The sequence below is a fragment of the Nicotiana tabacum genome, chromosome 18 (genome assembly GCF_000715075.1).
Source record: "Nicotiana tabacum cultivar K326 chromosome 18, ASM71507v2, whole genome shotgun sequence".
Lineage (NCBI taxonomy): Eukaryota > Viridiplantae > Streptophyta > Magnoliopsida > Solanales > Solanaceae > Nicotiana > Nicotiana tabacum.
The window spans coordinates 10,312,439-10,338,350 of NC_134097.1; the positions used below are offsets into that span (position 1 = coordinate 10,312,439).

Genomic DNA, 25,912 nt, shown 5'->3' on the forward strand with positions numbered 1-25,912 from the left:
TTGATTTGTATTGCTTTATTTGTATATATTTTAACGTTTAGATTATACGGTAGACTACAAAAATGTTACTGACTCAAGTAATATTCACTATTCAATTAAATGAATACGAAGAAAGACTCTTGCTTTAGAATATGGACGTATTTATAGTAGACAAGGCAATATTTATCTCCCTGTTTTAGTCGGGCGACTATCGTATTGCTCGCCAAGGAAAAGAATTGATATCATTGATCAAATTTTGTCGTCCAATCCTTCGACTTATCTCAATCTCAAAAGCTGCTAGCTCAAACGATGAAGATTGACATATAATGGCTTGTGTATTTATACTTTATTACTTACCCTCCTCTACCCTGTCATGATCATATGAAATATAATTTCACATTATAATTCTATGATCCGCATTTCTGATTAGTACTTCTCTGGGAATTCTCTACTTGAAAGTTTGAGCTTCAGAATTTTATTGGTGCCATTGTGCACTTTTCTAGCCAAATGAGAAACTGTCTATTTAAGGGTTGAGAAGACATACTTAGAAAAAAGATCTTGTAAATGTAAAAGAGAGTGTTTTCTCTTTCTTCATTAGTTGATTAATCCCACACCGGCCAATACAAACAGAGAATGAACAAATGCTGTAGAATAAAATATGAGCTGATCTGACAAAGAAACATACTTACCTGGACGGGGTCAATGGGCGATCAAAAAGACTCATGGCCTAGGCTTGTGACCTCCATTGCACTTTGGAGGGGTGCTAGCCTAAGGTCGGCCCAAGTGGTCGAGCCTACGTCATAATTTGTGGTAGTGGGGGCCTGCGTTCGCGCGGCCCCTATCCAATCCTCAGTTCAAATTTTGTGGTCCGTTCCAGTTTTAGTTTCAGTTTAAGGTCAGCAAAGCAAACTCTTGTCGCTACTGAAATCCCAGGAGAGCGTTATTGCATAAGTGTTATATCCTGTTGAGTTTTTTTTTGTTTTTAAGATGAAATAGTCTTAAAATGAGGGTGAATGGGAAATGGAGGGAAAATGAAATTTTTGAGTAAAATTTTAAGTTTTCCCCTCTTGACAATGAGACATTGTCCCATATTGGAAGAGGAAGAGATTTTTGGTGGGTATATATATAATTGCTCTTCTTGTAGCTCTTAAAGAGTTAAGAAGAAAACAAGTCTCGCGCCGTCGTCGCTCGCTCGGCTTCGGATTCGGTCAATTGATTGATTAATTTTTTGGATCAAATTTATTTGTTAATAGTAAATATTAACGTAAGATTATCTGCATTTGTAACGGATATTTTTCAATCCGTATATTGACCATTTGGCAGCCGCCTAATGCTCTTCCCACCATGAATGTACTTGCTCCACAAACAAGCTAATGCTTACTCCACCCTGGAGGGTGGACGTTTGGTCTTCTTCAACACTGGCTGCTATATATATATATATGCAGCAGATGTTGAAGAAAGACACTCAAGAACACAAGACACAAACTGAAAATCGCTCAACAGATTTGGCTATACATTGCACTCCTTCCTCTCAGCATTTCCATACGATTTTCTGAGTTTCTACTCCCTCGTTCTGCATTGTTTTTAACTTCAAACAAAGCAACTGTAAGTGTGATTTGCTACCGAACTTTGTGTTCGCTGAAACACTGGGGTTTGAAGTACCGCTACACCAGTGTGTGATTCGTTCTATCCTGGGAGGAAATAATCCATAACCTTGGGTACTAGGAGGGGATTAAATTCCTTAAGGAAACACTGTGAATTCAGTGGGCTCGAATTAATTACTGTTTCATTACGATAACTTATATTTTGCAGAATTATTATTTACAAATACAGTAATATTAGCGGGACCAACATATCCTTTGTTATTTGGAGACTAGGATCTCCCAATTACATCTAATACAATATGATAAATGAAATTTTATCTAAAATTATTCTCTTTCCTAATATTTTATATTGTTGTTATTTTGTTTTCGCCAAATGGCTTCTGCCCACTTAAACTTGTTGGATATTTAAAAGTCGATACATAAACATTTTACTTTTTCTTTTGAACACTCAAACTCATTTTTCCCGTAACTAATAAACACAATTGATAAGAGACCATACGTGTCCATCCAATCATCAAATGACCAATGGATGGTCTTACATGTCGCGTGAAAACCATAACCCAACAAATTTGGATCCCTTCCAAAATCGATCATAAATCACTCATCCATTTTTTCCCCTTATATTATATGTTAATCTCGTTTTGATTGAGCTTTGTTTGGTCCAAGTGATGCAAAACTTAGCTTCAACTCCACAATGACAATATACAACTTTTTATCATTTTCATGGTCCGGAGAAAGAAAAAAAATTAGAATTGGAGCTTCAGATTTTACAAAATGGAGGGATGGAGCTTCAAATTTCAACCAGAAGTTTGATTAAATTAAGCCACTCTTTTATAGTTTGGAGTTCACATTATTTGCTGAATAATGATTATGGCCGCATTTTGAGGCGTCCATTCCTTTCAAGAACATATTCAAAACCAAAATCACCTATTCAAAAACATATACAGTCAAAACCCCACTTAGAATCTACCACAAGACAGTCCATTTGTAGCTTTAACAAAATGATTATGACATTAGGCCGTCAAGGCAAAGTTATAGAAGCTAGGAAGGTGTTCGACGAAATGCCTCGAAGAGATGTTGTTTCTTATGCTTCAATGATTACTGTTTATTTAAAACATAAGGATCTTCCTAAAGCTGAGAGGTTGTTTTATTCCATGCCTGAGAGAAATGTAGTGTCTGATTCTGCTATGGTTCATGCATATGCTAAAGTTGGCAGACTCGATGAGGCTCGAAGAATCTTTGAGCGAATGCCTGATAGAAACGTTTATGCGTGGACCAGTTTGATTTCTGGGTATTTTCAGAACCGTAGAGTGGATGAAGCTCGAAAGTTGCTTCAAGAAATGCCTGAGAAAAATGTGGTTACCTGGACTACAGCAATGGTGGGCTTTGCTCAAAATGGTTTGATTACTGAGGCACGGCGTATTTTTGATCAGATTCCTCAGAAAAATGTCATTGTTTGGACGGCGATGATCAGGGCTTATGTTGAAGATAGTCAGGTGGATCAAGCTCTTGAGCTCTTTGATAAGATGCCTGAACGTAATTTATATTCTTGGAATGTTATGGTTCAAGGTTGTTTACATGATAACAGGGTGAACAACGCTTTGGAACTATTTAACGCAATGCCATGGAAAAATGCAGTTTCTTGGACAACTATCGTTACTGGTCTTGCACGAAATGGGTTGATAGAATTGGCAAGAGAGTACTTTGATCAAATGCCAAATAAGGATCCAGCTGCGTGGAACGCTATGATAACGGCCTATGTTGATGAAGGCCTAGTGTCTACGGCCAATGCACTTTTTGATTTGATGCCTAATAAAGATATTGTAAGTTGGAATGTAATGATTGACGGGTACGCAAAAAGTGGCCTTGAGGGTGAAGCATTGAAGTGTTTCATTCTCATGCTTCGGTCGGGCTTAAGGCCTAATCAGACTACTCTTACCAGTGTAGTGACCTCGTGTGTGGGCATCTTGGAGTTATTGCAAGCACATGTTCTTGTTTTACTGCTAGGATTTGACCAAGACACTTCGCTTAATAATGCTCTCGTCACCATGTACTCCAGATGTGGAGATATAAACTCATCATTGATCACTTTTGAGAATCTCAAAGTAAAGGATGTTGTTTCATGGACTGCAATGATACTGGCATATGCTAATCATGGTCTTGGAAACCAAGCATTACAAGCCTTCGCGCAAATGCTAAGGTCCGGTAACAAGCCAGATGAGATCACTTTTGTGGGACTTTTGTCAGCTTGTAGTCATGCCGGTCTTGTTAAGAAAGGTCGAAAGTTTTTCGAGTCTATGAGACACGCGTATGGTTTAAAACCGAGGGCTGAGCATTATTGTTGCCTTGTCGACATTTTAGGTCGTGGTAAGTTAGTTGATGAGGCTATGAAGGCGGTGCACCAGATACCTCCGGAGGAATGTGATGGTGCTGTTCTAGGGGCTTTACTCGGCGCTTGCAAGTTGTACGGAGATGTTGGAGTAGCGAACCAAATCTGTGATGAAATAGTAGAGCGCGAACCAGGTAACTCAGGAGCTTATGTACTAATGGCAAATGCTTATGCTGCTTCTGGGAGATGGGGTGATTTTGCGCAAGTAAGAAAGAAAATGAAGGAGAGAAATGTGAAGAAAGTACCCGGTATTAGTGAAATAGAAGTCAATGGGAAAAATCACATATTTTTTGTGGGAGACAAGTCTCACCCCGAGAAGGAGGAGATTTACATCTTGCTTAAAGACAATTTATTGCCTCTAATGCAAGAGATGATTTAGAGAAATCAAAGAGATGCATTGAAGGGGAGCACTATACATGCTATATGATCAAGTAGTTTATCTGGTTGTTAAAGTCCCTTCTAGGAATTGGAATCAACTTTCCAATATATCATACTGCTCTTGTTTGCTATTTGCATTCTCTCTCACAGTTCTTTTCTAGTTAGAACGTTGAAACTTGTCAGATAGAGTATATCCAGAAATCCTATCCACGATCTACTCTTTGTCCTCAAGAGCACTTTGTATGCTTCAATTTCATATGAAAATTGAGTTATCATGCAGCTATGATAGGATATGATATTAGAATGATATCTGAATCCACCTTTACAACTCCAGTGAGGAAAGTTGAATTTGCTTGATGGTCTGTGACTCTGTGCGATATCTCTGCAACAACTACAACAACAACAACAACAACAAACCCAGTGGAATCTCACAAGTGGGGTTTGGGGAGGGTAATGTATACGCAAATCTTACCTCTACCTTATGAAGGTGGAGAGGCTATGTGCGATATCTCTGCATATGCCAGTATTCTGATGTAAAGAAAATGATATCCCAGTTTTAAATAAGTTTATTTTAAGGAACATGTTGCTGATGCTTAAAAGTTTAGGACTTTTCTCCTAGAAATAATTCTTTCATATTTGGGGTCAAATTATACTTCTTCACACCTTATAGCTTCCACTTATTATGAGTTTCTCTTGCAAACTAAAGCTATTGCTAATGCATTTTGGCTTGGTACTTCTATCATTAGCTGGCCTATTTATTTGAATTATGGTTTTAGCTGGCTATTATCATGTCAAGCTACTTCGTGGTGTTTTCTTGTTGCTATCAGACTATGGCTAAGATGAACCTTCTCAAAGGAGAATTTGAGAACCAGTTGAACTTAGCTCAAAGTAGCTCATGTATTTTATTCTTTCAATATAAAGGGCAGCCCGATGCACGATGCATCTTTCATGCAGGGTCTCGGGAAGGGTCGCATCTCATGGGGAGTGTGATATAGGCAGGGTATGTGGAAGAACCGCACCTTAATGGGTGTGATGCAGATAACCTACCCTGATGCAAGTATCAGTAGCCGATTCTACGGCTCGTACCCGTGACCATCACAAAATATAACTTTACCGTTGCTCCAAGGTTCCCAGCATGTTATCATTCAATATATGCACATATAAACATTTCTTTTGGGATACTTGTATTGTTGGACCTTTACTTGGGTAATTATCTTTGGCATAACTCTGTTTGTTTAAGTTTGCCGGCATTTAATATTGAAAAAAATATTAAAAAAGAGGTTCAATATTGGCCAAGTGGTAGAACAGATGTATTGTAATGTTGATCAAGTCATCTAATCACTAGACATGTATTATATATTATATATGCATATTTAAATATTTCTTTGATGATACTTGTGTTATTGGATCCTACGTTTTAGGTTTTTGCATTGTTATCTTTCACAAATCTTCATTTGTTTAAAATTTTCCGGTATTTATTAAGGGGAAAAAACCCGATGACGTTCAATTTCGGCCAAATGGTAGAATTGTAAAAATTTACTAGCACCTGGTAGCATTCTTACTATATCATTTATCACGTTTCATGATTAAAAGATACGCATTTTTATTTTAATTTTCATTTAATTTTTAATTGTTACAATTAAATTATTTGGTTTGATGTAAACATGGAAAAAATATTTACCATGGTAGAACAAACTTTCACATCACAACTCTTATTTTTTCTTGAAATTTCATCCTTGTCCATTAATTCAACGTGAAAGTTAGAAAGTTTGCATATAAAGTGAGAAGAGTTCGTACTCTCTTTTCAAACATAGAATTCTCCAACCTACCATAATACCACATCGAAAGCTAACAAAAGACAGAAGGAAGAGCACAAAATAAAGTATACCTTTCTCGGCCTTTTGGCTAAGATAAGTTCTGTTCTTATCAGTTTAATATTTGATATGTGAGTCATATACTCATATGATTTTAATTCTATTTTTCAAAGAGAGAGTCTACAAAGGTAGCTTGCTATCTTGGCTCTCAAGCGTTGCCCATGTGCGCCCTCACTATTGCAAGGGCCCGGCGCACCTTGCCAAATCTAGTACAATTTTTATGTGCCTTGATTTATATTGTCTAATTAGTATGTAATTTTGTACTTTGTTTATACAAAAAATGTTACAGACTCAAAATAATAGTATATTCTATCATGTAAGTGAAAAATAAAAAGGACATATTTATCTTCCTATCATGATCATGTGAAATACTTGGCAAAGACTCTTAATTTTAAACATTAGAGTAAACTAATTTATTATAATCAATTAGTTAACAAGTTGGTTAACCGTATTTTGAAACAAAAATATATTAAAAAAGGTTAGCGTAGACTAATTTAAATATAATTCGTGGATTTATGGACTGCGTTCACAATCTCTATATAGAATAGAATAAGATACACTAGAATATTATTCTCTTTTCACATTATTACATTTTATTTTCATAAGAGGAACAATAGGACATATTTATTAAAATAGTTTGCCGCTAACATTTTTTTAAGGATAAAACATCTTGAAACAGAATTAAAACAGGGAGAAAATTTCTCGCACTTAGGATATTTGTTTGATCGGCCTATAATTTGGATGAAATTGCTAAATCTTACTGTTTTTAAAATTCTGAAGATGTAAATGTCACGAAATAGTGTTTTTCTGACTTCATTGGTTGATTAATCCCACATCGGCAAATACTAACTGAGAATGAGCAAAATACTGCACAGTCATTCCGCTTCTTTTCCAACAACTGCTAATACAATAAATTCGGATTCCATAGTAGAATGAGAAATGCAAGTTTGTTTCTTGGATGCCCAACAAATGGCGACACCCCCCAAGGTAAATATTCAACTTGAGTATTACTTGTAAACCTTGAAAGTTTACTAACGGCAAATACTATATCAGAGCACTGAGCCAACTTTTTAGATTGAATGAAGTTACTAAGCTAGTCACCTCACCTTTCTTTCTTACATGCCCTTATTAGTAGTAGCCAAGTGCATAGCATACATCAAACTGCCAATTGCATTGAGCCACTGTTCCTCCAGTCTTTTCAGTTAGTTTGATACTTGAATCATATGAAGTTTTAGACTCCACTATGCCCAGATGACTGAACTTGGTAAGAATATTATCAATGTAATGAGTTTGTGATAAAGTCACTATCTTATCGCTTCTTTGAACTTTGATACCTAAGATAGTATCTACTTCATTCAATCTTTCATTTTAAAGACTGAAGTTAGATACTTCTTAGTCTTAGAAATTCCAAGCATGTTCGTATCAAAAATCAACATGTCGTCTGCTAGTAGCAAACCTGTTGTTGTATGTGAAAGAAAGAAAAGTAGACAAAACAAAAGAAAGAAAAATAAAAAAGAGATGAACTTATGATATAAGCTCTTATATCCGCATTCAATTAATAAAGAGTTATTCTTTGTGTGACTATGAAGTAGGCAAAATTTCCGAACCACGTAAATATTGTCATTCTACGGCTCGAACCCGTGACCATCACAAAATATAACTTTACCGTTAGCCTGACACGTTTCCCAACAACTGGTATCAGAGCACAGACAATGTAATTCTGGTAAAAAAGTACGTTATCAGTGCAGGTACTATTCACAAGAATAGTGCGACATTATTGATCATCGTTATTATTCACATAAATTATTTTTGTGAAAAATAGCATCGGAAGAAGGGAATGTTAATATTGACAAGTTCAATGGTAAATATTTTGAATTCTAAAAAATACAAATAGAGGATTATTTGTACCAGAAAAGATTACACTTACCTCTGACCGAGGTAAAACCAGAGAATATGGCCAAAGCGGATTGGGATCTATTAGATCGCCAAGCTCTTCGTGCGATTCGTTTGACGCTAACACGAAATGAGACGTTTAACATCATTAACGAGAAGACCACTGCATGCTTGATGAAGGCATTATCAAATATGTACGAGAAGCCATCTACTTCAAATAATGTCTATTTGATGCGTCGATTGTTCAACTTAAAGATGAAAAAAAGTGGATCTGTCACGGAACATATCAATGAGTTTAATGTAATATTAACTCAGTTGAGTTCTGTCAATATAATATTCGATAATGAAATCAGGGCATTGATTCTACTATAATCTTTATTGGAAAGTTGGTCTGCAATAGTAATTGCAGTTAGCAGTTCATCGGGAAGTACCAAACTCAAATTGGATGATATTAGAGACTTGCTTCTAAGTGAAGATATTTGCCAGAGAGAATCAAGTGATTCCCCAGGATTTGCTTTGAATACCGAAAGCAGGGGGAGAAACAGCCAAAGAGGACAAAGTCATGGTCGTGGCAGATCAAAGTCAAGGAGAAGAGGAAAATTCAAAAATCGCAAAGACATTATGTGTTGGAATTGCGATAAAAAGGGTCACTACAATAGTCAGTGATGATAATTCAGCAAATGCAATTGCTGAACAAGTTGGTGATGTACTAATTTGTTTTATAGACAGTCCAGTCGAATCTTGGATTCTCGACTTAAGTGCATCATTTTACTCTACATCATGCAAAGAATTATTGCATAATTATATTGCTGGAAAATTTGGGATGGTTTATCTAGCAGACGGCGAACCTCTAGACATTGTCGGGAAATGTGAAGTTCATATAAAGGCTTCACAAGGCACGCTATGAAAATTGCAAAATGTCTGACATGTTCCTAACCTCAAGAAAAATCTGATATCTATGGGTCAGATTGACAGTGAAGGATATACAACAATATTCGGTAACGGATCGTGGAAGATAACTAAAGGAAATTTGACTGTGGCACGAGGCTTTAAGAAGGGAACATTGTGTGCAACTGCAATACAGAGAGATATTATAGCAACAATTGATCATGGTCGTGATACAACATTGTGGCACCGAAGGCTCGGGCATATGAGTGAGAAGGGAATGAAGTTGTTGGCATCCAAAGAAAAGTTGCCAAACCTAAAGCAAGTTGAATTAGGTTTGTGCGAAGATTGCATTTACGGGAAACAGAAGAGAGTTAGTTTCTCAAAGGTGGAAAGGACGCCAAAGAAAGAGAAGCTGGAACTAGTGCATACAGATGTGTGGGGACCAGCACTTGTAACCTTCGTTGATGATTCCACAAGAAAGGTATGGGTTTATTTTCTGAAAAATAAATCTCATGTGTTTGTTACCTTTAAAAGATGGAAAGCTGAAGTTGAAAAACATAACCCTGAATGAACGAGCCAGAAGTATGAGAATACATTTTGGATTGCCGAAGTATTTTTGGGTTGAGGATATTAACACGGAAGCTTACCTCATAAACATGGGACCCTCTATACCACTGGATTTTGAAATTTCTGTAGAGGTATGGACATGAAAGGAGGTAACTCTCTCATATCTAAAATTTTTTGGGTGTGTTGCTTATGTGCATGTAAACTCTAATGATAAAGATAAGCTTGATCCTAAGGCCAAGAAATGTTTCTTTATTGGCTATGGTGATGATAATTTTGGTTATCAATTTTGGGATGATCAGAATAGAAAGATCCTAAGACACATGAATGTCACATTTAATGAAAATGTGATGTACAAAGACAAGCTCGAAGTAGAACCAACCAGCACCAGAAGACGGACATCTAAAATAGTTTAGTTAGAAGAAATATCAGAAAATAAAGGGGCTAGAGAGACTACAACTGGATCTGAAATTGAAGATACCGAACCAGAAGCCGAATCTGGATCAGAATCAGAATCAGAACCAGAATCAGAGATAGAAATAGATGGAGAACCATTTTTGGAGTCAGGACTTGAATCAAATTCGGGATCAGTTAATCCTGAACCTACTTTGAGGAGATCTAAAAGAGTCACGAATGCTCCAGATAGGTTAACTCTCTCTCTCCACTATTTACTTCTGACTGATGCTGGAGAACCAAAGCATTTTATTGAAGCAATGCAGGTGATAAGCTCTGATAAGTTGAAGCTAGCCATGAAAGAAGAGATGAATTCTCTTCAAAAGAATAAAACATAGATACTTACAGAGTTACCAAAAGGAAAGAAGGCATTGCAAAGCAAGTGGGTGTACAGGGTCAAGGAAGATCATGATGGTAAGACGAGATACAAAGCACGATTAATAGTAAAAGGCTTTCAGCAGAAGGAAGGGATTGACTACACCAAGATCTTCTCTTCTGTAGTCAAATTAACTACTATCAGGTTGGTGCTAAGTATCGTAGCTGCAGAAAATTTGTATTTGGAGCAGCTAGATGTTAAAATTGCTTTCTTGCATGGTGACCTTGAAGAAGACATCTACATGAAGCAACCTAAAGATTTTCAAGTTTCTGGTAAACAAACCTTGTGTGTAAGTTGCAGAAGAGTTTGTATGGTTTGAAACAAGCACCCCGATAATAGTACAAGAAATTTGATGGATTCATGCATAATAATGGTTTCACACGATGTGAGATGGACCATTGTTATTATATCAAAAATCTTGATAAATCCTATATCATTTACTGTTGTACGTTGATGATATGCTAATTGCAGGATTTAGCATAAATGAGATCAACAGGGTTAAGCAACAATTGGCGGAGGAGTTTAAAATGAAAGACTTAGGACCAGCTAAGCAAATGCTTAGGATGAGGATTAGTAAAAACATGTCTGAAGGAACCTTAAAATTGTCTCAAGAAAAGTACATACAAAAGGTGCTAAGCAGGTTCAGTCTTCATGATGCAAAGACCAAAAGCACTCCACTCGGAAGCCATCTTAATCTGTCAAAGGGCCAATCACCTAAGACAAATGAAAAAAGAAAGTACATGTCCAAAGTTCCATATGCTTTAGCAGTAGGAAGTTTGATGTATGCTATGGTTTGCACTAGACCTGACATAGCCCCTGCAGTCGGATTTATCAGTAGATACATGTCAAATCCAGAAAATGAGCATTGGGAAGGTGTAAAATGGATATTGCGATATCTCAAAGGCACCTCAGGTATGGCACTTTGTTTTAAAAGGAGTAATATTATCTTACAAGGTTTTGCTGATGCAAATTTAGGCGGCGATCTGGATAGTCGAAAAAGTACCACAGGCTACGTGTTCATCTTGGGTGGTACTGCTGTTAGCTGGATGTCCAGACTTCAGAAAAGTGTTGCTCTATCTACCACTGAAGTAGAGTACATGGAAATCTCAGAAGCTGGAAAGGAGATGATTTGGCTTAAGAATTTTCTTACAGAGCTAGGTAAAGAGCAGGACAATTGTGAGCTTTTCAGCGATAGCCAGAGTGCAATTCATCTTGCCAAGAATCCAGTGTTTCATGCAAGATCGAAGCATATCCAGTTAAGGTATCATCATATCCGAGAGTTGATAAGTGAAGAAACTCTTTCCATGCAGAAGATACCAGGATCAAAGAACCCGTCAAATATGTTGACCAAAGTTGTCGGTGTTGACAAACTGAGGCTGTGCACTGCCTCAGTTAGCCTTCAAGACTGATAGCATGAAGGCGCCACCATAGAATAGCAAATCTTTTTTTTTAATTTCTTTCTTGATGTAACATAGGTTTGAGGATAAATTTATGATGTAAGCACTTACATTGACATTCCTATGATGTAAGTGCTTACATCAGCATTCCTATGATATAAGCGCTTACCTCGGCAGGGCATTCAAATGCCTATAAAGGGGTATGCATTTTCATTTGTAAATCATCCCTCAACTTCTTCTTTCTCTCTTCAATTAATAAAGAGCTATTCTTTGTGTGGTCGTGGAGTAGGCAAAATTGATGAACCACGTAAATTTTGTCTTGTCATGTACAATTTATTGCTTTTCTCTTTTAAATATTTTCTCCTTCTATTAGCCTGACATGTTTTCCAACATCGTCGACATAAATACAAATAACAACTCCATAATCTACTGTAAACTTCGAGTAAATACATTTGTCAGTCTGATTATGTACGAAACCACTTGAAAATATTATACTATCAAACTTTTCATGCCACTGTTTTGGTGCTTATTTCAAGCCATAAAGAAACTTTATAAGCTTACAAACTTTATATTCATTACCAGGAAGAACAAATCCTTCAGGTTATTTCATATAAATTTCTTCACTTAAATTTTCATTTAAGAAAGCAGTTCTAACATCCATTTGATGTACATATAGATCATATATAGATGCCAATGACAAAAGTACTCTAATAGATATTATTGTTGCAATTGGTAGTCTTGCTTTGAAGGTTTTTATAGAACCGTCTGTATTATATTTTCTCTTGAATATCCATTTACAACCTATAGGTTTAGATCTAGCAGGCAAATCAACTAAAATCCAAGTGTTGTTGGACACTATTGAATCCATTTCATCATTGATCACCTCTTTCCAAAAATCAACATCTCTTGAAGATATGGCTTCTTTGCTTGTTCTAGGATCTTCTTCTATACTAAACAAAATAGGTATTTGATTACCGACTTTAGTTCTATCTCCCTCCACTAGAAAAATTATAGATTCCGAAGATATAAAATTTGGATCAAGAGTCTTTTCTTTTCTACTTCTTTGGCTTCTTCTAGGCTCTAATTGAACATTGTACCTTTCTCAGCCGTGAACGATTCAAAGGAGAGAACTGGTACAAAATATGCAGGCCGTGAACGCTTCAAAGCATACCTTTCTCGGCCTTTTGGCTAAGATCAAGTGTAGTATCTGTTCTTATCAGTTTAATATCTGATATGTGAGTCATCGACTCACATGATATTAATTCTATTTTTTAAGTGGGAGAGTCCACTAGGGTAGCTTGCTATCTTGGCTCTCAAGCGTCGCCCATACGTTGCACTATTGCAAGGACCTGGCGCACCCTGCCAAATCTAGTACAATTTTTTATGTGCCTTGATTTAACTTGCATTGTGTATTCACAAGCTGTCTGTTAGAGGAAATTGTTTTTCTCTTTCGACCTTTTTATAATTTGATCTGAGCGTTAAATCTTTTTATGATATGAATATAAATGAGGTTTTCTTCTCCATTCTACAATTCTGTTGACTTGTTAAGTTTTCATTTTTGTTTATTTTTAAAATGTTGTCGTTGATTTGGTATTGTTGAATCAACTATGAAATACGCTCTTGCGCACGAATCTGATGTTCTAGCTCAGACCAAGCTATCTCCGAGAAAATAGGGGTCCCGAACGGGAGAAGAATAAGGCAGGCTGTCCTTTGACTAGTTTATAATTTTTTATGGGGCTATTTATTCTAAATTTCCCTCCTCGCCTAGAATAGAAGGAAAGATAAAAGGCAGGCTAAGTTCTGGATTAAACGAGCCAATGAGTTCTGACTGCCAAATGGTTAAACCAAAAAAGATCTTATTTTAATGCAAGTCGTTCGACCAGATTATTGTCGAATTGGGTTCCTTTTGCACTTGTTTTCCACCATGATATTGACTCACATGATATTAACTTAATTTTTTAAAGGAGAGAGTCCGTTAAGGTAGCTTGCTATTTGGACTCTCAAGCGTCGCCCATGCGTTGCACTACTGCAAAAGAAATACTGTATGCATTATAATACTATAATTTGATTTGATATTTTATAAAGGTTTAGCATTTTCCTACAAACTTTGATACTCTTATTTTGTAGAAGATTGACCATTTGAATGTGTATAATTGCTATAGTTACAAGTTATTTGTTTTTTTATATATAATTTTGACAATGGACGTAGAATAAATTAAATTGTAAATGTGAACATTCAAGATAAAAAGGATTCTGCTTTCAGTCATTCCACATGAATCTTGTTAATTGATCTAAAGTTTATCTTCTCGAATTTTGTGTTATCTTCTGTTCATATTATCTGTGTTTTAAGTTATTTGATAGCCTTAAATAATATTTCATTCTCTAAATCGTGAAATATATTTCGGCAAGTTCACTTCGCCAACCCAACTAATTATTTAGGATATTTGATAGTCGAAAAAGTGTATAAAATTTGAATAATTTTTGTATATAACATACAAAATGTATATATATACAAAAAATATAATTTCTGTTCAACCTGCTCAATCTTATAAAATATAAAGTAGATTTATCAAAACACCAAACTTCAGTCATACAAGTAAATCTGCAACACGCCCTGAACCCCTTTCCTTCCAAAGACGGAGCCAAAATTTGAAATTTATAGGTTCAAATTTCTAACACTTTTAAGTTACTGGATTCTAAATTAACAATTTATACATATTAAATGAATTTCTTAAGACAAGATTTGGATCAAAGTGACTGAATTCGGCCTAACACGCGCCACTGCCTCCTCAACACCCCGAAGAAATTGCGTTTTAATCTAATGATAGAAACATTTCTCTTATTAAATGCACTACTATTACTATTAGGATTGATAACCAAGTGTTCAGGAAGAACCAAATCATCTTTTATTGGATGCTCTTATTCGTTTTCGACACGAAGCAAGAAGACACTGAATATTGGATATGTTCTTAATTTATATTTCTTGTCAATTGAATCTTTTTCATTTGAGGCCAGAAGTATAACTTTGGCAAGCTAGCTTTTACATTCTCTACTTTTGTCAATTTTGGAACTACTAGTAATACTTGACACAAATTACCTCCCAAATCATTAATATTTTACCAAACGGTTCATTAATATCCAATATACCTCTAGAACTTCGTTTGACACTTAGCCATAAGTGCTTCATCCCATATTATTAATTTTGCTTTCCTTATAAATTTAGCACCATTGCTCTGCTTTGATATATTTGCGATAATTATTTAAGTTGTTTGAATAGGTATATCAAATATAAAGTGTGTGGCCTCACAATAAAATTGTTGTTGGTATACCACTTTTTTGTTATTGCTAACACTGTCATGTGTCTTGATATAATATTTGCAAGTAATGCGTGACATAGAAATATTATATCGATTTCACCATAGGTATCTACAAAGATTAATCTCGTTATAGCAAAGTCGACTCTGTATAATATAGTCATGAAAGCTTATTCTTGTTTAGGATTTAGCTTTGATTGTGTTTCCTGAGACACTTGGATAACATTTTGATTCTTAATAATATATTAATCTTTTAACTTTGTGTCCTAACGCTATTTTTTATGAAATAAATTTATGTACCTAAGATTTTCTTTTAACTTGAATAAGAATTTTACTTATATGATGAATTTAAAAAATAATTAAATTGGATTATCTTGCTAAATAATTAATTAAAAGATTTAATTATTTACTTTTAACATAAAAAATAATTTATTCTATGTTGATTCAGATCTTAATATTAGTTCGTCTCTTGTTTTGAATATTTAATCTTAATTATAATTTTATCCGCCATAAATTTTATTTTCAAAGGGTAAAAGATTGAACTTTTAGATCTTTATGTCTGTATAATCATTAGTAGTATTCACTCTTACCTACCATTTTTTTTCTCTTTCTCACAGTTATATATTTTTAAATATTTTCTTAGTTGTTGTTTAATAATTGAGTATTTATTAATATTACACGAAAAATTGATAAAAATATATTATTTGAGTAGGAAAATAATTCAAATATAATATAAAAATATATTATTGTGGGGGTATTTTTTTCTCAATTTCAACTCTTTATGCAGTCCATTTAATATTTTATTTTTGGTATTGGACATTATGGAGTGGTAATGTACTGCCAATACATATGATTATGATGAAATTGATTTATTAAACCTCTTTACATATTTTTAATAAGAATTTAATAGACAAATTTTATTAATTTTAAAATCTTAAATATTAAACATTAGCATAGAAGGTATTGTAGTCCAAAAAATAAGTTATTGCACTTATGTCCTTTCCCTGTGAGTTCTTCCATTTAATATTTTAGGGCAATTTTGGTATGTTAATGTTGTATTTGTGCTTTTATAATAATACAAGCTTTCATTTTTTCTCAATAGATTTGGACAATATAATACATTCTCAAATTAAATTAGTAGTAGGACATTATAATACGTTTTCAAATTAAATTAGAAATATGATTTTTTAAGAAGTATCTCTTAAAAATAATAGGATTACATGACTAAAGATATTTACTCGTTCAATTTTATACGAATTAGACAGCCGGAAAGTAATTATACTAATAGGATTCCTAAAGATAATCATGTAGGATTCCAAACGTGTAGTATTATGTCCTAAACCTAATAGGATTATAAGGCTAATATCTAGAATTTCGGTTATGTCATTTTATTATGAGTTATTTTGCTTAATATTATAAGACTATTTTTGTAAACCGACATTGTATTCATGTTTTTATAATAACTAGTCTCTATGTACGTGTCTCGCACGTATAACCTTAGGCCCGTCTAATAGTTAGCTTAAGTTATTTTATAAGATTGAGCAGGTTGAACCATATAAACTTGCTTTCTGTTATGTCTTTTTATTATATGAAGAAAGGAGAAGCTTTTGGTCTTAGAATATGTCAATAATTTTTGTCCTAGCAATTTAATTTATCTAGACGCGTTGCCATTCGAAGTCGTATGTATATTACATGTATATCTCATAATTTTATATCCACGAAAGAAATTTACCATTATTTTAATTTACCTTGATATCACCTATCCATATTTAGGCTTATAGGTAGGCGCGTTATTGATCGGTACGGTATGATATTTAGGTATTTTGTTTCGGTATTTTCGGTATTTAGTTTCTTAAAATACTATACCAATATCATACCTAATTAGATTCGGTATGGTTCGATTTTTCTTCTTTGGATTTCGATTAACTCGGTTCGGTCCAGTAAGTTTGGTTTGTTCGGCTTGAATATTAACTGTAATTTTCTTAATTAAAGTACTTTCAAATATAAATTTAAAAATGTTCTAGTCATTACGTAACCGACTTCAACATGAATACCAAGAAGAGAATTGATGAACCATACTATTTAATATTATTTATTTTACATAATAACTTAGTTTCTGAAAGGATAAAAGTTAGTTACCATTTTGAGAATATTTTCATTGTTCAATATATATTACTTCGCATTTGAAATTTGCAATTTTATAGTAATAAATATAGGTGGCAGTTAAAACAAATATACAAATAGTAGCATAATAAATCTAGAATTACTCCCTTGGCCTAGACATGATCACCCCAAAACAAATTTAATCAATTTATCTAATGAAATGGTTACATGTAACTTTAATAGAAAGAACATAGGAATATAGCATGTAAAACATAAAATTTGTAGCGGTATTATATATATACTGTGTGTTTGTTGACACTCTTTAGTCAAAATTCTGACCCCGTTACTGGTCTGTAGTATGTACAAAGCACTATCCGAACTTCTACGGCTTGATCCCGTCCAAAGGATTGTTAATTATAGATAAAAAATAGTCTGTCTCTTGTCCACCATGAATATATATAGTTAATGTACGTGTAATGTGTTTTCGATAGAAGTCTTGCCATACTCAATTTCGAATAGGACTAATCTAGAATTTATTAACAATTTAAATTAACAGAAGATTAGTTAATTTCAAAGTCCACTATTGGATATTACAATTTTATCCAATATAGAATTATTGCTTGAATAAATAATTAAATAATTAAATATTTAAGGACATAAAAGTCGATCAATATTTGAATGATATTTTTGTCGTTCAACATTTAGCGTAGAACATTCGTACTTTTATAATAATATAGATATAGACTTGTATTGTTAAACCATGTGTATGTTATTGCAAATGTTAGGTTTTTACCAAAGGATGTAGTGCAGTGGATGTGACCGCTCTTCCCTTAACCAGAGATCTCGAGTTCGAGTCTTGCGTATGGAAAAATCCTTGATACGGAGTGCTTACTCCGAATGGGGCCTTACGCGGCACGAATCTGGATATAGTCGGGATTCCAATGCGGGTACCGGACACCGGGTAAAAAAAACTATAAAAAGAGAGGATGAAATATCTTATCTAATGTAAACAAAGCTAAAGAAAAAAAATTGTTAGGTTTTTGGGTAATTATCTCTGATATATCTCCATTAGTTTATGTTTGCTAGTATTTATTAAGGTTTAGAAAATTGACGAGGTTCAATTTCGGCCAACTGGTAGAACGAAACTTACTGGCACCCGCGGTCGTTCATACACCATTTATCACATACATTAAAACCTCTTTGTAACACACTCATTTGTTTCGAATATTTTTATTTATTATAGCGAAGTACTGTTAGAGATAACATATGCTACTATTATAACATAACATAATTGATTCCATAAAAAAAATTGGCTTTTATAGCTAATAGTAGTTATATAACAATACAGTAATAAAGATGTCTGACCGTATATGTATTCTCACTTTATTTTTTAACCGCTATGGTTAAATTACTTTGCTTGGCATAAATATGGGGAGTAAATATTTACCATGGTAGAACAGAATTTCAGATCATAACTTTTTTCCTTTCCCTTGCAGGCAAGGAGAAGGCGCATATATGAAACATAAAATTCTCCAATCTGCAGGAAATCCCACATCGAGAGCTAACAAAAGCCAGAAAGGAGAGGACTGATATAAAAGCGGAAGGCCGTGCACAAGGTAAAGCACACCTTTCTCGGCCTTTTGGCTAAGATCAAGTGTTGTATCTGTTCTTATCAGTTTAATATCTGATATGTGAGTCATCGACTCACACGATATTAACTTAATTTTTTAAGGGGGAGAGTTCATTAGGGTAGCTTGCTACCTGGGCTCTCAAGTGTCGTCCATGTGTTGCACTATTGCAAGGGCCTGGCGCACCCCACCAAATCAAATCTAAATTTCAGCACTGGCCTTGATTTGTATTGCTTTATTAGTATATATTTTAGCGCTTAAACGATAGACTATGAAAATGTTACTGACTCAAGTAATATTCTCTATTCAATTAAATGAATACGAAGAAAGACTCTTGCTTTAGAATATGGACGTATTTATAGTAGACAATGCAATATTTATCTCCCTGTTTTAGTCGGGTTACTATCGTATTGCTCGCCAAGGAAAAGAATTGATATCATAGCTCAAATTTTGTCGTCCAATCCTTCGACTTATCTCAACCTCAAAAGCTAGCTCAAACGATGAAGATTGACATATAATGGCTTGTGTATTTATACTTTATTACTTACCCTCCTGTACCCTATCATGGTTTCATTTTGTATTACTTTCTGGAGTCCCGTTACTACAAGATAAAAACACTATTGTGTCTCAAATTTTATAGAGAATACAATAATACATTATGATGTTATTTTTCTTCACGTTGTAATATTATGTATTTCATAAAAACGGAACACATTTAAGGGTTGAGAAGACATACTTAGAAAAAAGATCTTGTAAATGTAAAAGAGAGTGTTTTCTCTTTCTTCATTAGTTGATTAATCCCACATCGGCCAATAGAAACAGAGAATGAACAAATGCTGTAGAATAAAATATGAGCTGGTCTGACAAAATAACATACTTACCTGGACGGGGTCAATGGGCGATCAAAAAGACTCATGGCCTAGGCTTGTGACCTCCATTGCACTTTGGAGGGGTGTTAGCCTAAGATCGGCCCAAGTGGTTGAGCCTACGTCATAATTTGTAGTAGTGGGGGCCTGCGTTCGCGCGGCCCCTATCCAATCCTCAGTTCAATCTTTGTGGTCCGGCCCACATCAGCTTGAAGTATACCCAAGCAAACTCTAGTCGCTACTGAAATAGTAGCTTGTTGTCCCAGGAGAGCGTTATTGCATAAGTGTATATCATTTGTTATTTGGAGACTTGGATCTTCCAAGTAAATAAAATTTTATCTAAAATTTTTCTCTCTTCGAATGAAAATTTTCTAATATTTTAGTTTGTCGTTATTTTGTTTTCACTAAATGACTTCTGGCCATGTCTAGTTTTTTAAAAGCCAATACATAAACGTTCTACTTTCACATTTAAACACTCAAATTTATTTTTTCGGTAACTAATAAACACATCTATAATAAGAGACCTGTGCCAAAGGCGATTTCAAGAGGATGTGTGCACTATTGTGAAGACGTGGATTTAAAATTACGTGTTTAACTTTAGTCTCTTACCATAAACTCACTACATATTAAAATTATATATCAATACCATTTTAAATGTATTTGGTGATTTTCACGTATATATCAATGCCCCGTGCCGAAAATAAGTCCGTCCGAAGTGGGATTTGAATCGCAATTTTACTTGTAAAGGTGCACCCAATAACTATTGCACCATATATTTAAGTAATTTTGAAAAAATATAACATAATTACACATGGTTTAGGGAGAAGAGTATGAGTTCACGTGAACCCATACCCTTAGGCCTAGATATGCCCCTGCCGTGAACCCATACCCTTAGGCCTAGATATGCCCCTGCACACACGTGTTCATCCAGTCAGCAAATGACCAATGGATGTCTTGCATATCAAGGGCGTGAAAACCCTAACCCAACAGATTGGGGTCCCCTCTTTTATTCCATTGACCGACCCCTGCCCTCATTTTAACCTCTTTAACCAAACCCTCCCCTATTAAACCTAGGTCCTAACAATCACTCACCCCCTTCCAAAATTGATCATAATCTCACTCACCCATTTTTTTGTTTTTATTTATTATCTGTTAATCTCGTTATGATCGAACTTCGTTTAGTCCAAGTGATGCAAAAACTTTTCATCATTTTCACGGTCTGGAAAAGGGAAAAAAATAGAAATGGAGCTTCAAATTTTAAAAAATGGAGGAAGGTGGTATTTTAGAAGGAATGAATAAGAATATACTTAAATACAACCCATTTTGTACCGTTGGGCATTGGGAAGGAGGCTTTCACGCTCCTGTGCATCGTGAGGCCTGATTAGGACCAACTGACGCTACATGGTCATGGTCAATGATTAAATGTGTTTATTAGTTACAGAAAAAATGAGTTCGAGTGTTCAAATGTGAAAATTAAAACTTTATGTATCAGCTTTTAAAATACCGTCAAGTTAAAGTGCGAGGAAGCCATTCCGCCTTTTCTTTAAGATGTACCCAAAATATTCCTATATAAACATAAGTTAGTGCATTAAATATTGCAACAAGTTGAATATTTATATAAGTTTGTTTTTACAATCCCGTATCAATTTAAGCACTTACGTTTGTCATGAAATAGAAACACGCGAAATCACTTTAATAAAACCCATGAATTTGATGTTAGGTTGACTAACAGACTCTTAAATGTCTATTTTCAAATTTCCCTATCAGAACAAGTTACAAGCAAATTCTGCTCCTATCACACCTTTAATCTGTGTATCTACTACTACTAGTATTTCCATACAACAATAATACCACAGCTGAGATTATCAACAAAGAATCATGTATAAAACCAGAAGTTTGATTAAATTAAGCCACTCTTTTATAGTTTGGAGTTCACATTATTTGCTGACTAATGATTATGGCCGCATTTTGAGGCGTCCATTCCTTTCAAGAACATATTCAAAACCAAAATCACCTATTCAAATACATATACAGTCACAACCCCACTTAGAATCTACCACAAGACAGTCCATTTGTAGCTTTAACAAAATGATTATGACGTTAGGCCGTCAAGGCAAAGTTAAAGAAGCTAGGAAGGTGTTCGACGAAATGCCTCAAAGAGATGTTGTTTCTTATGCTTCAATGATTACTGTTTATTTAAAACATAAGGATCTTCCTAAAGCTGAGAGGTTGTTTTATTCCATGCCTGAGAGAAATGTAGTGTCTGATTCTGCTATGGTTCATGCATATGCTAAAGTTGGCAGACTCGATGAGGCTCGAAGAATCTTTGAGCGAATGCCTGATAGAAACGTTTATGCGTGGACCAGTTTGATTTCTGGGTATTTTCAGAACCGTAGAGTGGATGAAGCTCGAAAGTTGCTTCAAGAAATGCCTGAGAAAAATGTGGTTACCTGGACTACAGCAATGGTGGGCTTTGCTCAAAATGGTTTGATTATTGAGGCACGGCGTATTTTTGATCAGATTCCTCAAAAAACTGTCATTGTTTGGACGGCGATGACCAGGGTTTATGTTGAAGATAGTCAGGTGGATCAAGCTCTTGAGCTCTTTGATAAGATGCCTGAACATAATTTATATTCTTGGAATGTTATGATTCAAGGTTGTTTACATGATAACAGGGTGAACAAAGCTTTGGAACTATTTAACGCAATGCCATGGAAAAATGCAGTTTCTTGGACAACTATCGTTACTGGTCTTGCACGAAATGGGTTGATAGAATTGGCAAGAGAGTACTTTGATCAAATGCCAAATAAGGATCCAGCTGCGTGGAACGCTATGATAACGGCCTATGTTGATGAAGGCCTAGTGTCTACGGCCAATGCACTTTTTGATTTGATGCCTAATAAAGATATTGTAAGTTGGAATGTAATGATTGACGGGTACGCAAAAAGTGGCCTTGAGGGTGAAGCATTGAAGTGTTTCATTCTCATGCTTCGGTCGGGCTTAAGGCCTAATCAGACTACTCTTACCAGTGTAGTGACCTCGTGTGTGGGCATCTTGGAGTTATTGCAAGCACATGTTCTTGTTTTACTGCTAGGATTTGACCAAGACACTTCGCTTAATAATGCTCTCGTCACCATGTACTCCAGATGTGGAGATATAAACTCATCATTGATCACTTTTGAGAATCTCAAAGTAAAGGATGTTGTTTCATGGACTGCAATGATACTGGCATATGCTAATCATGGTCTTGGAAACCAAGCATTACAAGCCTTCGCGCAAATGCTAAGGTCCGGTAACAAGCCAGATGAGATCACTTTTGTGGGACTTTTGTCAGCTTGTAGTCATGCCGGTCTTGTTAAGAAAGGTCGAAAGTTTTTTGAGTCTATGAGACACGCGTATGGTTTAAAACCGAGGGCTGAGCATTATTGTTGCCTTGTCGACATTTTAGGTCGTGGTAAGTTAGTTGATGAGGCTATGAAGGTGGTGCACGAGATGCCTCCGGAGGAATGTGATGGTGCTGTTCTAGGGGCTTTACTCGGCGCTTGCAAGTTGCACGGAGATGTTGGAGTAGCGAACCAGATCTGCGATGAAATAGTAGAGCGCGAACCAGGTAACTCAGGAGCTTATGTACTAATGGCAAATGCTTATGCTGCTTCTGGGAGATGGGGTGATTTTGCGCACATAAGAAAGAAAATGAAGGAGAGAAATGTGAAGAAAGTACCCGGTATTAGTGAAATAGAAGTCAATGGGAAAAATCACATATTTTTTGTGGGAGACAAGTCTCACCCCGAGAAGGAGGAGATTTACATCTTGCTTAAAGACAATTTATTGCCTCTAATGCAAGAGATGATTTAGAGAAATCAAAGAGATGCATTGAAGGGGAGCCTTGGCGTAACCGGTAAAGTTACTGCCATGCGATCAGGTGGTCACGGGTTCGAGCCGTGAAAACAGTATCTTGTTGAAATGCAGGGTAAGACTGCATACAATAGACCCTTGCGGTCGGCCCTTCCCCGGACCCCGCATATAGCGGGAGCTTAGTGCAGCGAGCTGCCCTTTAAAGAGATGCATTGGAAACTAGGGATTGAAGAATATGATTTGAACCATTTGTTCATGTAAGTTTTGAAGAAAGGCGACCAGGTCAGTTATATTAACCTAATAAGTTGTACTATGGGATTAACCAACCACCAAATCATGAAGAAAAAGTGTGAGAAGATGCGCTTACCAGCGTTATTTTATGGTCCAAGAACCAATGTAGAAGTGTCAAGTACTGGCTAATATGGCGTGATGCTGAAAGCTCGAGTTGAAGTGAAGAAAAAGGTATACGTGGAATATTTCTCATTTTTAGCACTATACATGCTACATTATCAAGTAGTTTATCAGGTTGTTAAAGTCCCTTCTAGGATTTGGCATCAACTTTCCAATATATCATACTGCTCTTGTTTGCTATTTGCATTCTCTCTCTCAGTTCTTTTCTAGTTAGAATGTTGAAACTTGTCAGATAGAGTATATCTAGAAATCCTATCCACGATCTACTCTTTGTCCTCAAAAGCACTTTGTATGCCTCAATTTTATTTGAAAATCGAGTTATCATGCAGCTATGATAGGATATGATATTAGAATGATATCTGAATCCACCTTTACAACTCCAGTGAGGAAAGTTGAATTTGCTTGATGGTCTGTGACTCTGTGCGATATCTCTGCAACAACTACAACAACAACAACAACAACAAACCCAGTGGAATCTCACAAGTGGGGTTTGGGGAGGGTAATGTATACGCAAATCTTACCTCTACCTTATGAAGGTGGAGAGGCTATGTGCGATATCTCTACATATGCCAGTATTCTGATGTAAAGAAAAGGATATCCCAGTTTTAAATAGGTTTATTTTAAGGAACATGTTGCTGATGCTTAAAAGTTTAGGACTTTTCTCCTAGAAATAATTCTTTCATATTTCGGGTCAAATTATACTTCTTCACACCTTATAGCTTCCACTTATTATGAGTTTCTCTTGCAAACTAAAGCTATTGATAATGCATTTTGGCTTGGTACTTCTATCATTAGCTGGCCTATTTATTTGAATTATGGTTTTAGCTGGCTATTATCATGTCAAGCTACTTCGTGGTGTTTTCTTGTTGCTATCAGACTATGGCTAAGATGAACCTTCTCAAAGGAGAATTTGAGAACCAGTTGAACATAGCTCAAAGTAGCTAATGTATTTTATTCTTTCAATATAAAGGGCAGCCCGATGCATCTTTCATGCAGGGTCTCGGGAAGGGTCGCATCTCATGGGGAGTGTGATATAGGCAGGGTATGTGGAAGAACCGCACCTTAATGGGTGTGATGCAGACAACCTACCCTGATTCAAGTATCAGCTGATTCTACGGCTCGAACCCGTGACCATCACAAAATATAACTTTACTGTTGCTCCAAGGTTCCCCTGCATGTTATCATTCAATATATGCACATATAAACATTTCTTTTGGGATACTTGTATTGTTGGACCTTTACTTGGGTAATTATCTTTGGCATAACTCTGTTTGTTTGAGTTTGCCAGCATTTAATATTGAAAAAAAAGAAAAAAGAGGTTCAATATTGGCCAAGTGGTAGAACAAATCTTCAAATCATAATCCTGTTTTTTGGGGGCTGACATTTCATCTTTGTCCATTAATTAAATGTGAAATTTATAAACTTAGCATATGGTGAGAACAAAGAGTTACTACTCTATTTTCCCTGTTGTGTCTTCAGGCACAAAATGGGCATATGAAACATAAAATTCTCCATTCTGCAGGAAATCCCACACCGAGATCTAACAAAAGCCAGAAAGGAGAGGACTGATATAAAAGCGGAAGGCCGTGTACAAAACAAAACATACCTTTCTCGGCTTTTTGGCTAAGATCAAGTGTAGTATCTGTTCTTATTAGTTTAATATCTTATATGTGAGTCATCAACTCACACAATATTAACTTTATTTTTTATGGGGAGTATCCTTCAGGGTAGCTTGCTATCCGGATCTTTGCGTGTTGCACTACAGATTTTTAGGACCTTCTGACTTGTTAAGTTTTCATTTTTGTTTATATTTTTGTCGTTGATTTGGTATTGTTGAATATAAAATTGAAACGTTTTGTGAAGATTTCATTATTTTACGATTTATTCCCTCATTCTTTGAGAAGATTTCATGTTTAACGATTTATGGTTTAAATTGTTTT

General features: G+C 35.3%; 2 protein-coding genes, 5 non-coding genes and 1 pseudogene across 8 annotated transcripts; all 8 read left to right on the plus strand.

Annotated features, from left to right (window-relative positions):
- Positions 1–660: 660 nt before the first annotated feature.
- On the plus strand, positions 661–821 carry LOC142173036 (U1 spliceosomal RNA). The gene has a single exon (XR_012702470.1). It is a non-coding gene; the product is annotated as a U1 spliceosomal RNA (small nuclear RNA).
- Positions 822–2,067: 1,246 nt separating this feature from the next.
- On the plus strand, positions 2,068–5,008 carry LOC142172866 (uncharacterized). Its single transcript, XM_075236591.1, has one exon. It carries the CDS (start codon positions 2,366–2,368, stop codon positions 4,349–4,351), a length of 1,986 nt encoding a protein of 661 aa, XP_075092692.1. The 5' UTR covers positions 2,068–2,365; the 3' UTR covers positions 4,352–5,008.
- A 1,226-nt stretch (positions 5,009–6,234) lies between these two features.
- Positions 6,235–6,425, plus strand: LOC142173066 (U2 spliceosomal RNA). The gene has a single exon (XR_012702498.1). It is a non-coding gene; the product is annotated as a U2 spliceosomal RNA (small nuclear RNA).
- A 6,537-nt stretch (positions 6,426–12,962) lies between these two features.
- LOC142173044 (U2 spliceosomal RNA) lies at positions 12,963–13,158 on the plus strand. The gene has a single exon (XR_012702478.1). It is a non-coding gene; the product is annotated as a U2 spliceosomal RNA (small nuclear RNA).
- A 5,677-nt stretch (positions 13,159–18,835) lies between these two features.
- On the plus strand, positions 18,836–19,031 carry LOC142173046 (U2 spliceosomal RNA). Its single transcript, XR_012702480.1, has one exon. It is a non-coding gene; the product is annotated as a U2 spliceosomal RNA (small nuclear RNA).
- Positions 19,032–19,713: 682 nt separating this feature from the next.
- Positions 19,714–19,874, plus strand: LOC142173039 (U1 spliceosomal RNA). The gene has a single exon (XR_012702473.1). It is a non-coding gene; the product is annotated as a U1 spliceosomal RNA (small nuclear RNA).
- A 1,456-nt stretch (positions 19,875–21,330) lies between these two features.
- LOC107759675 (uncharacterized) lies at positions 21,331–25,845 on the plus strand. Of its 2 annotated transcripts, none has more exons than XM_075236592.1 (2): positions 21,331–24,023; positions 25,495–25,845. In XM_075236592.1, the coding sequence occupies exon 1, from the start codon at positions 21,585–21,587 to the stop codon at positions 23,559–23,561; it is 1,977 nt and encodes a 658-aa protein (XP_075092693.1). In that variant the 5' UTR covers positions 21,331–21,584; the 3' UTR covers positions 23,562–24,023; positions 25,495–25,845. The 2 variants fall into 2 exon arrangements, with proteins under 2 accessions (XP_075092693.1, XP_075092694.1); XM_075236593.1 differs by lacking the exon at positions 25,495–25,845 and adding an exon at positions 24,356–25,481.
- LOC142173063 (U2 spliceosomal RNA) lies at positions 25,575–25,755 on the plus strand (annotated as a pseudogene).
- Positions 25,846–25,912: the final 67 nt, after the last annotated feature.

What these genes read in the sequence shown, in the direction of transcription:
- LOC142172866 (XM_075236591.1), top strand. Translation starts at nt 2,366, where the DNA reads ATGGAGCTTCAAATTTCAACCAGAAGTTTGATTAAATTAAGCCACTCT.
- LOC107759675 (XM_075236592.1), top strand. Translation starts at nt 21,585, where the DNA reads ATGTATAAAACCAGAAGTTTGATTAAATTAAGCCACTCTTTTATAGTT.